The sequence below is a fragment of the Pelophylax lessonae genome, assembly GCF_965119305.1.
Source record: "Pelophylax lessonae genome assembly, chromosome: 7".
Lineage (NCBI taxonomy): Eukaryota > Metazoa > Chordata > Amphibia > Anura > Ranidae > Pelophylax > Pelophylax lessonae.
Window position 1 is genome coordinate 229,135,615 of NC_138774.1, and position 17,288 is coordinate 229,152,902.

General features: G+C 43.2%; 2 protein-coding genes across 4 annotated transcripts in view; one reads left to right on the forward strand and one right to left on the reverse strand.

Annotated features, from left to right (window-relative positions):
• Positions 1-17,288, reverse strand: part of HAUS7 (HAUS augmin like complex subunit 7) — a gene marked incomplete at its 5' end in the record, with an annotated part of 217,766 nt that overhangs the window by 199,354 nt on the left and 1,124 nt on the right. The window lies entirely within an intron of this gene.
• Positions 1-17,288, forward strand: part of LOC309559661 (deoxyribonuclease-1-like) — a 160,041-nt gene that overhangs the window by 125,538 nt on the left and 17,215 nt on the right. For all 3 annotated transcript variants that reach the window (XM_082263031.1, XM_082263030.1, XM_082263032.1), the window contains exons 7-8: positions 2,719-2,876; positions 4,455-4,551. In XM_082263031.1, the coding sequence (XP_082119157.1) occupies positions 2,719-2,876; positions 4,455-4,551 (255 nt within the window). The remainder of the gene's footprint in view (positions 1-2,718; positions 2,877-4,454; positions 4,552-17,288) is intronic.

Here is a 17,288-nt window from a genome sequence, read left to right on the forward strand (position 1 = left end):
ATGCATATTAATACTAAAGAAAAGGCCTTCAGAAAAATACAAGGCTGAGGGGTCATTGGCAGCATTCCAACATTACAAAGAGTGCAATAAGAAATGTAAAGGTGAAATCAAAGCAGCTAAAATAGAACACGAGAAACATATAGCGGAAGAGAGTAAAAAAACCCCCAAGAAATTATTTGAGCATAAATAGTAAGAAAGTGAGGCCAGAACACATTGGCCCCATAAAAGACAACGAAGGGAATCTGGCCACAGAGGACAGAGAGAAGGCGAAAGTGTTAAATAATTTCTTCTCTTCAGTCTTCACAAAACAATTGGGGGGCTACACTAACCCAGCTTGTAATGATAAATTAAATAATACACCTCAGGAAGTACCCCCATGGTTAACAGAAGATAGACTTAGAACTAAACTAGAGAAACTTAACATAAATAAATCACCGGGACCAGATGGCTTACACCCGAGGGTTCTTAAAGAACTCAGCCAGACCATTATTCTTGATCTTTACGGATAGTCTACAGAAGGGTATGGTGCCAGCTGATTGGAAAAAAGCCAATGTGGTACCAATATTTAAAAAAGGGCCAAGATATATCCCGGGTAACTATAGGCCGGTCAGCCTAACATCAGTGGTCTGCAAGATGTTGGAGGGGATGTTAAGAGACTATATACAAAAGACTTTAGTAATGAAAACGGTATTATTAGTAGTAATTAGGGATGATCGAACGGTTCGGGTCGACCATCGGTTCGACCCAAACTTTGGGTGTTCGAAATTCAGGCCGAATTCTGAACGTTTTGCGGTAAAAGTTCGGAATTCGGCCACCAGAACCGCCCAAAATGCAATGGGACAGGAAGTGGGCTTTAAAAGCCCGTGATTGGCCCAGAAACGTCAGTAAAAGACAACGAGGGGGCAGGAGTCTGCTAGGAACATGATTGGAGTGACTACGGGGACCAGAGGCCAATCAGGAGTGAATACGCCCCCCAGTATATAACATAGCCCTGCCTAACCTCTACCACTAATACAGAGGCTTTCAAAGAGAGTGGAAGCATTTGTGTTTCTCCTGCTGTGTTACAAAGTTTGCTGCATTGCTTGTAAAGCTCCAGTGTCATTTTGCAATTATCTTCTGCTGTATGGAGCTGTTCTTTTAGTGTGAGGAAAGGGATATGCAGTGTAGTTAGGGTACTATATACAACTATAGTTAGATTCAATAATCTAGTTTTTGTAGGGATACATTTAAGTGTCAGGGTTCCGTCTAGTGAGCACATTGCACTGCTGATATATCTACAGCAGGTATACGTGCTTGCTAGTCAGCTATTGTGCAAAATATATTTCAGCGATGCACACATCTGCTGTATTTAGCGACAACTTTGGGTCGCATAGGCAGTGTGCGTTTTGCAGGCGAATTTCAACGCGCAAAGTTGCCAAAGCCTCAGTGACAACTTAACTCCTGTTCTTGTTGAAAGCGTTAAGTCCACTGTGCAAAAGGCTTTGCTACTCTGCGGCACACACACCTGCTTTATTTAGCGACAACTTTGGGTCGCATAGCAGTGTGCGTCTTGCAGGTGATTTTCACATCGCACAGTTGATAAAGCCTCAGTGACAACTATACATAAATTAAAATTCATCACAAAAAAAACAGATTATTTTTCTTAGAATTTCAGTAGCGCAGGGATGGTGTTACCCTCCTTTCATAAAGTGCAAATAAATAAAGTGCATAAATTGAATAAATAATACAAAACATCCAACTAAGCAAGAACAGAGTCCTTCAAAAGTCTTTGTTTATGTAGTGCCAGAGCTGGTGGTGGTGACATTGTACGATGCTTCCTATAACTGACACCAATGACCCTGCATTAAAGGCACTGTGACATAGAGCTGGTGGTGGTGACATTGTACGATGCTTCCTATAACTGACACCAATGACCCTGCATTAAAGGCACTGTGACATGTGGCACAAAGACATTTGAAGGACTCTGTTCTTGCTTAGTAAAATGTTTTGGATTATTTATGCAATTTATGCACTTTATTTATTTGCACTTTATGAAAGGAGGGTAACACCATCCCTGCGCTACTGAAATTCTGTTTTTTTTTTTGTGATGAATTTTAATTTATGTATAGTTGTCACTGAGGCTTTGGCAACTCTGCGCGGTGAAATTCACCTGCAAAACGCACACTGCTATGCGACCCAAAGTTGTCGCTAAATAAAGCAGATGTGTGTGACGCAGAGTAGCAAAGCCTTTTGCAGTGGACTTAAAGCCTCAGTGACAACTATACATAAATTAAAATTCATCACAAAAAAAATGATTATTTTTCTTAGAATTTCAGTAGTGCAGGGATGGTGTTACCCTCCTTTCATAAAGGGCAAATAAATAAAGTGCATAAATTGCATAAATAATATAAAACATCCAACTAAGCAAGAACAGAGTCCTTCAAAAGTTTTTGTTTATGTAGTGCCAGAGCAATACACGGTGCCTTTAATGCAGGGTCATTGGTGTCAGTTATAGGAACCACCATACAATGTCACCACCACCAGCTCTGGCTCTACATAAACAAAGAAAATTTGATTAGGATGGAGAGATAGGGAGAGAGAGGAAGCAGGGAAGGCAAAATGTAAGCAGAGCTTTCCAGAAAAACATGTAGACTTTGATTTAGGTCATGTATGTTTTGTTAGGTTCCTGTTCTTTTATGGCTGTACAGTATAATTTGCATCGGAAATTTTCTTATACAGGACATCATTATCTTGGGTGACTATAACGCTGGCTGCAGTTACGTGAAGAGTACTCACTGGCCCAAGATACGTCTCCGTCAGGATGCCAGCCTGCAGTGGCTAATTGGTGATAATGCAGACACTACTGTGAGCACCAACACAAACTGCCCATATGACAGGTGAGAGATAGGCAGTGCCACATGTAACTGCCTGGGGAAGCTTAAGAGAAAAATCTTATACTTATAAATCAAACAGTACTGCATTATGGCCACTGGATGTTGCTGACTATCATAGAAAATAAGTATGTTCCCCGGCACCATCTAGTGGCCACAATGCAGCATTTTTTCCATTCACACATTTTTAAACTGCAGAGAACATAACCTGAGTACATTCAGTTTTGCCCCTTTTCCACGTAATGAATCCACATTTTGATGGACAATCAGCTAAAGTTTGAAGCTGAGGTAATATTGTTATCTCCGTTGTTATAATTTTTTTCCAGGATTGTTCCTAGTGTTTTACATCTACAGATTATCCCAAGCTCAGGGAAAGCTTTCAACTACTAGAAGGAAAATACTGCATTGTGGCCACTAGACTGTGCTCACTTTCACAGGAAATAAGTATGATTATCGGCACCATCTAGTGGCCATAATGTGGTATTTTCAGCATTCACACATTCAAAATTGCAAAGAATATACCCTTGAGATCATTTGGTTTTGTCCCATTCGCACAGAATGAATTTCTATGCAGTTTCAATAGACAAACAGCTTTGTAATTTTTTTTATTTTTTTTAAATACATACCCCCTAAGTGATATTTGTATCTCCCTTGTTATAATTGTTTCCAGGACAGAAGCTAGTGGATTGTGCCTACAAGTTGGCTTACTAGGCTTAACTAAGAAATTCAACTACCAGGGGCAAAAAAAGACATTATGGCCACTAGATGGCGCTGAATATGATAGGAAATAAGTATGCCCGTTGTCACCATCTGATAGCCATAATACAGTATTTTCTGCATTAATACATTCAAATTACAGAGAATATAGCCTGAGAACATTAGGTTTACCCAAATCGTAAAGAGATAATTAGGATCAGGCGCCAAGGAGGTCTATAGAAATTAGGAAATATATATTCAATAAAGTGCACAGTGCTGAATGTCAAGTGATTACACACATGCAGATAGTTTATTGTGTAATCGCTTGACATTCAGCACTGTGCACTTTATTGAATTTATATTTCATATTTTCTATGGATTTTACACATTTATAATTAGTTATGCATTTGTCACTTTAGGACACTTATTCATTTATACATTTGCAACGATTTTTATATTTTTGTTTACCCCAATCGCACAGAATTATTTCACTTGGATGAACAACTATGCAAATTTTTCATAAATACACTCCTAAGTGATATTTTTATCTCCCTTGTTATAGTTTTTTTCCAGGATTGCAGCTAGTGAATCATGTCTGTAGAACTCATTGTCTCAGGCTCAGCAAAGGCTTTCAACTACCAGGAGGAATATGGCCACTAGATTTTTGCTATCAAATAAGTATGGTCCTCTGCGCCATCCAGTGACCATAATTCGGTATTTTCTACATTCACACATTCTAAATTGCAAAGAATATATCCTGAGAACATTCAGTTTTGCCCACTTGCACAGAATAAATTCATACTCAGCTTCGATAGACGAACAGCTATGCTAATGTTTTATAAATACATCCCTAAGTGGTATTTTTATCTCTTGTTATTTTTTTACCAGGATTGTAGTTGGTGGATCTCGTCTACAGAACTCGATTGTCCCAGGCTCAGCAAAGGTTTTCAACTACCATGAGGCATATGGTCTCACTTTTGAGGAGGTGAGAAAACACATTGGTGGATGCACATGTTAGAAGATTAACATTCCCATTTTTTGCCAATAGGCTTTTCTGATCACATGGTCAATTTATTTCATATGATAATGATTATTAATTTAAAATTTACATTTGGTTTTGAATTTATTTTGAACAATAGCAGTGCATTTTCTAGTATGTGAGGGTGCCTATGCACCCCTGAGCCCAGACTATCATAGCTGTGTATCTCCAGTATGAGATCTAAGGCACTGCTGCCTCTGACTGCTAGTTTCAGAAGTGAGATCTGGTGATACTAGTATTGAGCTGCTCATTGTTCTCCTTCCTGGAGGCTCTGACACAATGAAGCAAAGCTCTGCCTCTACCAAGATGGCCAGATCCACACAGACACAGGGCAAAACAAGGCATGGGAAGTCAGTGATGGGAAAAGATCAGATGCAGGGAGACCAAAGGCAACACTGGGGACTGGCCTCTGTCCTCTGCCTGCCTTTTTTTGGGCACAGCTTCCAGAGTTCAGTCCCTCATTTAACCACTTGCCGACTGCAATATGTACAGTATCTCACAAAAGTGAGTACACCCTTCACATTTTTTTTCTATTAAACAGGTTCTTTATTGGAAAAAAAAGGAAAAAATGATACAAGGGAACAGTGCAGTGAAATACAGCAAAACGTACAAGGTTGAGATGTAAAGAAACAGTCGTCACAAATAAAACGGAAGCAAGTAATAGCATAAGCATAATACCAACACGAATATCACAAAGGATAGATAGTGTGCAGTAATAGGAGGGCTGCTGACATGGAGAAGCCATTTATTACGAGGACTCCACGAGTACTGCATAAAGTCAAAACTGCCAGGGCTACCTATAGCTGTAAGAGTGGGTTTTCAGATACATGTCTCCAGTGTCTGTAAGCATCTGTCCCAGATTTTATGGAACTTAGTGGGGCAACCCCTGTGGGTGTAGATTAACTTTTTGTAAGGCATGATGATGTTCACCTCTCAAATCCAGTCATTAAACATGGGGGGTGTGTCACGCATCCATCTACATGCTATCAGTTTTCTAGCAACAAACAGTGTCTCCTGTAGAAATCGTGTGGTGAACTTATCGATACTGGTGTCAGGGAGAATCCCTAATAGACATGGCTTAGGGAGTAGCGTCAAGGGGGAGCCCATGTTATCATGCAGGAATCTGACAAACTGTGACCAAAAACCCTGCAGTGCTGGGCAATTCCAAATTAAATGATAAAAGGTACCTCGGTCTCGGCCACACATAGGGCAGAAGGCAGAAACATCCCTCCCACATCTGGCAAGCTTGAGAGGTGTGAGGTAGGAGCGATGGAGGATATACAGTCAGGTCCATAAATATTGGGACATCGACACAATTCTAATCTTTTTGGCTTTATACACCACCACAATGGATTTGAAATGAAACAGACAACATGTGCTTTAACTGCAGATTTTCAGCTTTAATTTGAGGGTATTTACATCCAAATCAGGTGAACGGTGTAGGAATTACAACAGTTTGTATATGTGCCTCCCACTTTTTAAGGGACCAAAAGTAATGGGACAGATTAACAATCATAAATCAAACTTTCACTTTTTTATACTTGGTTGCAAATCCGTTGCAGTCAATTACAGCCTGAAGTCTGGAACGCATAGACATCACCAGACGGTGGGTTTCATCCCTGGTGATGCTCTGCCAGGACTCTACTGCAACTGTCTTCAGTTCCTGCTTGTTCTTGGGGAATTTTCCATTCAGTTTTATCTTCAGCAAGTGAAATGCATGCTCAATCGGATTCAGGTCAGGTGATTGACTTGGCCATTGCATAACATTCCACTTCTTTCCCTTAAAAAACTCTTTGGTTGCTTTCGCAGTATGCTTCGGGTCATTGTCCATCTGCACTGTGAAGCGCCGTCCAATGAGTTCTGAAGCATTTGGCTGACTATGAGCAGATAATATTGCCCGAAACACTTCAGAATTCATCCTGCTGCTTTTCTCAGCAGTCACATCATCAATAAGTACAAGATGACCAGTTCCATTGGCAGCCATACATGCCCACGCCATGACACTACCACCACCATGCTTCACTGATGAGGTGGTATGCTTTGGATCATGAGCAGTTCCTTTCCTTCTCCATACTCTTCTCTTCCCATCACTCTGGTACAAGTTGATCTTGGTCTCATCTGTCCATAGGATGTTGTTACAGAACTGTGAAGGCTTTTTTAGATGTTGTTTGCCAAACTCTAATCTGGCCTTCCTGTTTTTGAAGCTCATCAATGGTTTACATCTTGTGGTGAACCCTCTGTATTCACTCTGGTGAAGTCTTCTCTTGATTGTTGACTTTGAAACACATACACCTACCATCACAGTTGTTTTCCGTGGTCTTCCGGGTCTTTTGTTGTTGCTAAACTCACTGGTGCTTTCTTTCTTTTTAAGGATGTTCCAAACAGTTGATTTGGCCACACCTAATGTTTTTACTATCTCTCTGATGGGGTTTTTTTTCCCAGCCTAATGATGGCTTGCTTCACTGATAGTGACAGCTCTTTGGATCTCATATTGAGAGTTGACAGCAACAGATTCCAAATGCAAATAGCACACTTGAAATTAACTCCAGACCTTTGATCTCCTCCTTGTAAATTGGATAATGAGGGAATAACACACACCTGGTAATGGAACAGCTGAGCAGCGAATTGTCCCATTACTTTTGGTCCCTTAAAAAGTGGGAGGCACATATACAAACTGTTGTAATTCCTATACCTTTCACCTGATCTGGATGTAAATACCCTCAAATTAAAGCTGAAAATCTGCAGTTAAAGCACATTATGTTTGTTTCATTTCAAATCCATTGTGGTGGTGTATAGAGCCAAAAAGATTAGAATTGTGTAGATGTCCCAATATTTATGGACCTGACTGTATAACTGAGTGAGCCGATCAGATAATTTTGGAGATACTGTTTTACAGGCGTCCAGCGCGTCAATCCACTCCCCATCCTCCAGCTCACCCACGTCACCCTCCCATCTCACCTTGAGAGCATAATCCCCAACTGTGGATGTAGGCAAATGAAGCATACCATGGAGGATAGAAATAAGATGTTTGGGATCAGAGCTCTCGGTAACCTCTAGGATCAGGACAGGTGCAGTGTCATGTATAGTTTGTGGGAATTGGAGTGAAAATGCATGTCGAACCAGCAGATATCAGTAGTACATGTGATAGGGTAGATCGTGGTCAGTTTTTAGTGTGTTGAAGGATTTGAGTGCCCCTTGTACGAGGATATGCTAAAGAAAACATATCCCAAATTGAGCCCACACATGCGCATCCGGGATGGAGCAGAACTTGGGAAGCAGAGTGTTATGCCACAAAGGAGTATGTGCGTGAAGCCGGGGAAGAGCAGGCTTATAAGACACCACATCCCACATTCGTCTATAGTGGTAGAGCATAGATTTACTATCACCTCAGCTTCACGAAGTCCGCACACCACAATTAACATCGGATCCACAGAGGAATGTGCCTATGAGGGACCCAGGAGAGCAAGGAACCTCGTCCTATCTGTATTGTTCAGTTGGAACAATTGAGAAAGCTGTGATGCCAGGTAGTACAGATTAAGCACTTAAGCCCCAGCCCTATTTCGGACACTTTTTGTTCACAAGTTAAAACCAGTATTTTTTCCTAGAAAACTACTTAGAACCCCCAAACATTATATATATATTTTTAGCAAAGACTCTGGAGAATAAAATGTCGGTCATTGCAAAATTTTTTGTCACGCGGTATTTGCGCAGCGGTCTTTAAAACGCCATTTTTTTGGAAAAAATTTGAAAAATCACATTTCACTGCATTTAAAAAATACTAAACAGTAAAGTTAGCCCATTTTTTTTGTATATTGTCAAAGATGATGTCACGCCGAGTAAATAGATACGCAACACGTTACGGTTTAAAATTGCGCCCCCCGTGGGATGGCGACAAACTACGGTCAATAGAGATCTCAATCTGCGACGCTTTAAATTTATTTAACGGTTACCAGTTTAGAGGTAGAGTGTAGCTCTTTTTTTTAAATTATTGCCCACGCTCTGGCGATTGCGGCGATACCTCACATGTGGGGTTTGAACAGCGATTTCATTCGCGGCTCGACTTGCGTAAACGTTTTTTTTTTGTGCGCGAGCTAACGGTGACGGGGGCGGCTAAATTTTTTTTTTTTCCTATTTATTTTTTATTTTTTTTTCAACTTTATTACAGGTTTTTAAAAAAAAAAAAAATCTGATCAATTTTTTTGCTGTCACAAGCAATGTAAACATCCCTTGTGACAGCAATATGTGTGACAGGTACACTTTATGGAGGGATCGAGGGTCTAAAAGACCCTAGACCCCTCCACTACACTTCCCTGTATGCAAAACGCCGAAAACTGCATTTTTGCATACAGCCGTTTTTTAAAACTGCCGCCTTTTGCAGCACAGTAACCCGGAAGTGACATCATGGACGCCGCCTCCGGGTTACGTCATCGGAGACCCGATCGATTCCGTTTCCGGCATTCATCGGGACTCCATCCAGCCAGCGGATGTGCTGGCTGGGTGCTCGGGGCTCCCGGTGGGACGGGAACCCCGAGCAAAGCCACGGAAGGCGGCGGGAGGGGCGTCCCCTCCCGCCCCCCCGGGTAACGATCGAGCGGCTCCCGAGCCGCATCGGTCGTTACCGACGGAAAGCCGACCGTCGGCTTCAAACCACGGTACCGGGATGATGTCTCTAGCTAGAGGCATCATCCCGGTATAAGCCCGCAAAGTTTACCGACGTAGCCCTACGTCGATATGCGGTAAGTGGTTAAAGTAGGGGAGCGCAACCCCCCCTAAATCCATGGGATTTTTAAGGTGACGCCAGGACAATTTGTGTCTGCTAGGTCCCCAGACAAACGGCTTAAGGAGGGATTCCAGCTGCAGGAAGTATTTAAGGGGGAGATAGACCGGCGAGTGCCAAAGTGCGTAAAGTATCTTAGGCAGGAGCACCATTTTTTTGAGGTTGACACGGCCCATTGCACCCAAGGGGAGACGTGCCCAGGCTTTAGCCAGAGTTAACAGGGGTTGGATGTTGTCAGGGATATAGTCCGCCGGCATACTGGTAACCTGGACACCTAGGTATTTTATGCGATCTACCCTCTGTAATGGAAGATCAGGGTTGACAGGGATGGAAGATACGTCGTCAATCGCCAGTATCTGGGACTTGTCCCAGTTAATTTTGAGGCCTGAAAAGTGGCCGATATGGTTAATGAGGGCCAGAGCGGTGTACAAAGAGTCATCTGGGTTAGCTAAGTACAGCAGAGCGTCATCCGCATACATTCCTTTCTTTTCCACATCCTTCACATTTTTGTAAATATTTTATTATATATTTTCATGTGACAACACTGAAGAAATGACACAACAGTGTAAATGTGCTGTCCCCTCAAAATAACTCACCACACATCCATTAATGTCTAAACCGCTGGCAACAAAAGTGAGTACACCCCTATGTGAAAATGTCCAAATTGGGCCCAATTAGCCATTTTCCCTCCCAGGTGTCATGTGACTCGTTAGTTTTACAAGGTCTCAGCTGTGAATGGGGAACATGTGTGTTAAATTTGGTGTTATCTCTCTCACGCTCTCATACTGGTCACTTAAAGTTCAACATGGCACCTCATGGCAAAGAACTCTCTGAGGATCTGAAAAAAGAACTGTTGCTCAAGATAAAGATAGCCTAGGCTATAAGAAAATTGCCAAGACCCTTAAACTGAACTGCAGCACGGGGGTCAAGAAAATACAGCGGTTTAACAGGACAGGTTAAACTCAGAACAGTCCTCACCATGGTTGACCAAAGAAGTTGAGTGCACGTGCTCAGCGTCCTATCCAGAGGTTGTCTTTGGGAAATAGTCGTATGACCACTGCCTTGCTAAAGAACTAAGGGTAAAGGTGATGGACTGGCCAAGCATGTCTGCAGACCTAACTGTATTGAGCATCTGTGGGGCATCCTCAAATGGAAGGTGGAGAAGCGCAAGGTCTCTAACATCCACCAGCTCCGTGATGTCATCATAGAGGAGTGGAAGAGGACTCCAGTGGCAACTTGCGAAGCACTGGTGAACTCCATGCCCAAGAGGGTTAAGGTAGCGCTGGCAAATAATAGAGGCCACACAAAAATATTGACACTTTGGGCCCAATTTGGACATTTACACATAGGGGAATGGGAATAGACATCAATGGCTGTGTGTTAAGTTATTTTGAGGGAACAGCAAATTTACACTGTTATACAAGCTGTACACGCACTACTTTACATTGTAGCAAAGTGTCATTTCTTCAGTGTTGTCACTTTAAAAGATCTAATAAAATACAAACCCAATTCCAAAAAAGTTGGGACACTGTACAAATTGTGAGTAAAAAAGGAATGGACTAAATTACAAATCTCATAAACTTATATTTTATTCACAATATAATATAGATAACATATCAAATGTTGAAAGTGAGACATTTTGAAATGTCATGCCAAATATTGGCTCATTTTGAATTTCATGAATTTCAAGAGGCCGGAAAAGTTAAATATAAATATAAGGAACAGCTGAAAGACCAATTTGCAACTTACTAGGTCTATTGGCAATATGATTGGGTATAAAAAGAGCCTCTCAAGAGTGGCAGTGTCTCTCAGAGGTCAAGATGGACAGAGGATCACAAATTCCCCCAATGCTGCGGCGAAAAATAGTGGAGCAATATCAGAAAGGAGTTTCTCAGAGAAAAATTGCAGAGTTTGAAGTTATCATCATCTACAGTGTATAATGTCATCCAAAGATTCAGAGAATCTGGAACAATATCTGTGCGTAAGGGTCAAGGCTGGAAAACCATACTGGATGCCAGTGATCTTTGGGCCCTTAGACGGGACTGCATCACACATACAGGAATGCTACTGTAATGGAAATCACAACATGGGCTCAGGAATACTTTCAAAAAACATTGTCAGTGAACACAATCCACCGTGCCATTCGCCATTGCTGGCTAAAACTCTAAAGGCCAAAAAGGAAGCCATATCTAAACATGGCTCATTGTGGCAAAGTGGAAAACTGTGCTGTGGTCAGACGAATGAAAATTTTAAGTTCTTTTTGGAAAATTGGGACGCCATGTCATCCGGACTAAAGAGGACAAGGACAACCCAAGTTGTTATCAGTGCTCAGTTCACCATCAGTGCTCAGTGTCAGGTTATGACCTCAGGGTCATAAACAGGAGACCAAGTAGAGGGAGCTGGGGGCAAGACAGGATAGGGAAAGGGTAACAGGAGACGGAGAGAGAAGGTTGAAAGGGATCAGGCTGCAGGGCAGGGGTCGGGGTCCAGGAACCAGCATTATAGGTCAGGGGCACAAATTGGAGACCAAAACACCAAGGCAACCAGAGCAGGACAGACAGGACTTAAATATACTTCCTACAATGAGCATCAGGTGATGACTAATGATATGACCTTCTGGCTGCTGGGAGACACCTGCTGGTGGATGCTGGAACTGCAGCCTATTGATCTGGGATCCACAGTGCCACCAGAAGGGGAGCCCTTTCCTGAAAATATACTTTGCAGGTTGCAAATGGTTTACTGGGATTATGGCTGAAGCAACGGGAGGGGTGTATGTCAGGCTTACCGTTTTTACTGGCCCTGACACAATTCGATGGTTCGCGCAGCTGGCCATAAAGGTGACCAGAGACCACATCGTCTCTAATCACCTCTATGATCTTGGAGGACTGGAGCAATGTCATGACGTCACTTCCAGTCAAGGCAGAAGTATACTTTATTTTTTTTAAGCAAATGATCATTTTTTTTTTACTATTGCTAAAGGTAGAGGGGAGATTTGGAGTCTTGTAGACCTGAGATATCTCCATAAAGAGAACCTGTCATCACTTATTTCTATTACAAGGGATGTGTACATTCCTTGCAATAGGATGAATAGAAGTGATAAAAAAATTAAAGGGACAGTGTAAAAGGAAAAACTAAAATAAATAAGAAAAAAAAAATGTCAAGGGTCTCTATCTCTCCGCGCAGAAGCAAACACATACGTAAGTCGTGCACCCATATGTAAATGGTGTTCCCATCACACTTTGGAGGTATCGCCAGGAATGTGAGAGCGAGAGCAATAATTCTAGTGCCAGACCTCCTCTGTAACTCTAAACAGGTAACATGTAAAATTCTTTAAAGCATCGCCTATGGAGATTTTTAAGTATCATAGCTTGTTGCCATTCCACGAGCATGCACAATTTTAAAGCGTGACATGTTAGGTATCTGTTTACTCAGCCTAACATCATCTTTAAAATTTTAGCAACAAAATTGGGTTATATATTGTGTTTTTACATTAAGATTCATTAAAGTGTATTTTTTTTTCAAACTGCATTTGAAAAACCGCTGCGCAAAAACCGTGTGACATAAAAAAATTGCAACGATTGACGTTTTTTTCTCTTGGATCTCTGCTAAAAAATTATAATGTTTGGGAATTCTATGTAATTTTCTAGAAAAAAAAATGGGATTTTTTTGTACTTACCGTAAAATCCATTTTCATTGACGGACACAGCTCTCCATTATTCAGAACTGCAGGTTTATATTGCCCCCTACAGGAGTAGGACACTAGGCAGAAAAAAACTTGGCTATGCCTATGGGCAGTCCTGGGTGGTATACTTTCCCCTCTCTGCTATAGGCCTTCAGTTTTGTAACAAGCAGAGTCAAAAGTATTAATACTCCATAGAGGAGTGGGTGCAGTGTCCGCCAATGAACTCAGAGAAATGTATTTTACGGTAAGTACAAAAAATCCTATTATCTCTTTCGTTCATTGACGGACACAACTCTCCAGTATTCAGAACCACAGGGACATCCCAAAGCAGTGCCAAACATGAGGGGAGGGACAACAAAAAATCCGAAGGCTAATCTCAACAGCCAACCTGGTAAACAGGAGCTCAACAAAAAACAACTGGAGCCCAACCTAAACAATACACCCCCATAGAGGGAACAGACCCTCTAAACAGCAGCTTGCAAAACTTTGCGGCCAAAGGAAGCACCTGCAGATGCTAACACATCCACTTTGTAGAAATTAGTGAACGTGTGCACTGACGACCAAGTGGCCGCCTTGCAATCCTGCGCGACTGAAGCCTGATGACAGAAGGCCCAGGAAGCACTAAGCGCCTGAGTAGAGTGTGCCGTTACAGGGAAAGGAGGAACCTGACCCCTGATAGAATAGGCATGAGCCACCATCTGTCTGATTCATCTGGAAATGGTCGCAGAAGAAGCAGACAGCCCTTTTCTTGGCCCGTCTGTCACAGTGAGTCTGACCTCCGAAAAATCTCTGTGGCTGCCAACTACACCCAAATCGCCCAAACCACATCCAAGGCATGCAAAAAAAATGTCCGTAGGATGTTTGGGCCTGGAACACAGGGAAGGTAACACACTGTCTTCATTCAAATAAAAATCAGAGACTACCTTAGGAAGGAACGACGGACATAGGCGAAGAACCACCTTATCTTTGTGGACCACCAAGTAGGGGACATGACAAAATAATGCTGCCAACTCCGACACCCTGCAAACAGAGGTGATAGCCCCCAAAAATGCCACCCTCTGGGACAGTGTAAGCAGGGGAATCTCCCAAATATTCTCAAAGGGAGGCTTCTAGAGAACTGAATGCACCCAGTTCAGATCCCACGGCAGTAGAGGAGACCGCACCGGTGGAGTCAGATGTCAAACCCCTTGAATAAAAGTACGCACCAGGGGTTGCTGAAAGAAGACTGCCAAGGCCAACACCTGGCCCTTGATGGTACTCAAGGCCAATTTCTGCTCGACACTCCATTGAAGGAAGGTCAAAATCTGAGTAACCAAAACAGAACAAGGTGATCCAAGCACAGCCTGTTCTTCCAAAGTTCCAAGACGTTGATCGGTAGTCTGGACTCTTCCAGCATGAAAGACAAAAAACAAAGGAGCGCCACTCTAAGTGCAATATGTTTAAAAGTTTGTGGATTTATTAAAATAATTGGTAACTTACAGGAAGTAAAATAATGAAGCGCATGTCAGAATAGCTGTGTGACTGGGAGGGTGTCTGGGGACAGGGGCATCCGAGCAGGCATATGACGAGGCAGGGAGCTTCCAGCCCAGCATTCTACAGAACAAGAGACACAAGCCACCAAGTTCCTGGTAGGAAAGGAGCCATAGGCGGCTCTGAAATGCGTTAGCCATGCCCTAACCTCCCGCCCCCAGTGCAGACGTCACGTCCGACCAGGAACTCGGCAGCTTGTGTCTCTTGTTTTGTGGAATTCTGGGCTGGAAGCTCCCTGCCTCGTCTTGTGCCTGCTCGGATGCCTCTGTCCCTAGATGCCCTCCTGGTCACACAGCCATTCTGACCCCTGGTAGGGTCTGACATGCGCTTCATTGTTTCACGTCCTGTAAGTTACCAATTGTCTTAATAAATCCACAAACTTTTAAACATATTGCACTCCTTTGTCTTTTGTCTTTCATGCTGCTTAGAGCTTCCTTCATCTCCTGTGAGTTGCCTTCTATCTGCGCTTACATCATATTTTATTCAATATTTTGATTGGATGATCATTTGAGGATATTTTATACATCTTTCATTCACTATTACTATTACCATTTCATTTGCTTTATCTTCTCACATATTTGTTCATCATTTCACGTATACTTTTATAGATATTTATCACCAGATCCTTGTGATCTATAGTTTTGCGACACTATTTTACATTGAACATTGGAGGTAGAGAGAGTGGTCCCCCTCATTGAGAGTTGAGCGCTGATTCTTTCCATTTTTATTTTCACTGTGATACGTGGGGACACTATCAGAATCAGCTGCTTGCTTGGAGGAGTTCCACGTTCATCATTAGTTTCTTAATTTTCGAACATCCATCTGATCGCTTACCTCAATATAGCGCATACGTTTATTATTTTAGGCCACAGACTCTGCCTTCCTGTCAGCTGGATCTTTAATAGCTGGAGATTCCTCTACTGGAATCATGGTTGCCCTGTTTAAGCTGGAGACAGGGGGATCCACCGCTGATGGAACAGTGCACTTCTTGAGGATTGACTCCTCAAAGAGGTACATCACAGCAAAGTGTTTAGGAACCACAAAAGGGTGTTTTGGACGCTCCCACTCTTTATAGACAAATTTGTCAAAATAGAGGGATAAGGAAACGCTTTCACCATGAGAGAGGGCTTGTGGGTGCCAAAGGAGACTGCACCTCCACCGCAGCCTCAGCTGCATCCTCCATTTCTAAAGTTTAAAGCACAGATGTAATCAGTGCGTCAACCAGCGCCTTCTCATGCGCAGCTACAGGTGTAGAGGAATCATCTTCACTCTCTGATAAATCAGGGAGTGGCAGCTAACCATGCAGTGTGGGCCACGTCCACGGTGGCTGAGTCAGATTCAGGATCTGATGAGACAGATGAGGCAGGGGAAGATGGGGGATGCTTATTGCTAGCCTGCCGCCCAAAGGCCACCTCCACCTGGGAAACAAAGGACTCAGGGGCCGCCTTCAGTACATCGATGGAGGACTGGGACCCCGAGAGCGGGTCAGGTGGGGAAACATGCTCCTGAGACTCCATAAATAAAAAGGGGGACCCACCACAAAAAGTGTCCAGCGCTGCTATGGGACACCCCCATCACGCCGGTAGCACCACTGGGTCACCAGCAAGCAGAGCACCCCACAACCCACAGCAGAGAGAGGGAGGGACCCCACCAGACTCACCACCCCACCAGAGTAGCACCAGTCTGCACCAGAGATAGCGCAGCTCCACATGCGGCGCCCAAGGGGTAGGAAAAACCCAGGAGTCAACACCAGGGGAAAAGAAGGTGGTCGGTGGCCATTAGAAACACATAGGCCCCAAAGAAATGGAGCTGGCTAAGGCAAAATGGCCACCACACGCGGCTCCCAGGAACTCAGGAGGGATCTCTGGAGCCCCCCCCCCCCGCAGCCATGAAGGCCAGCCGCTGGCAGCGTGCCCCCCCACCGGTACAGTGTAGCACACCAGCCCCTGTCACTATCCCAACTCACCATGCTATTCCATAAGGGGGAGTGGGGTTACCAAAATGGGGGGGTTTGAGGGTAAGGAGGGGAACCCGCAGGTCTGACCCTCCCAGGGAGGGGCCTGCATCCACTCCAAACCCATCCAGGGGGAGAGGGGGGACAGCTACTATGTGTCTGTCAATGAACGAAAGAGGAATACTGAAATTAACTTGTAAACAAAATGGGCCAGAAAAGGCCTGGTCTTGGTGTTTTTGGATTTATGCAATAGGCAGTATCCCATGATGGAAAAGAATAGTAGACAGTAGTCATGGACCCTGCATTTAGCACATTTTCTAAATTGTGAAGACCTAGGACTATGCCTAACCAAATTTAGGTTGGGCTTCTTATTCATTTAAATAAATATATACTAACAGAAAAAAGGAAGCTAACTCTTCCCTACTCCTACTGTACTAAAACTCCTACTGTACTAAAACTTCCGGTTCCTCTGATTCCCTATCCCTGGGATAGGAAGAGAGGAGAGGTACCCCCATGAAATATCTTACCAGTGGGGCGCAGGTTTTCCCTATTCAGCATAAACCCTTTCACCCCAGAGGAACACAAACAAATTTTTAGGTCTCACAGAACCCTTACCAAAAACCAGCCCATCAGCCCCTTACGTTGGTAGTCAGCAGGAAAAATACAACCCTTACAGTGGTGATCAGAATGCCAAACCTTACAGACGGCTTAAATGAAAATTGAGTCAGATCCTAGTTTTG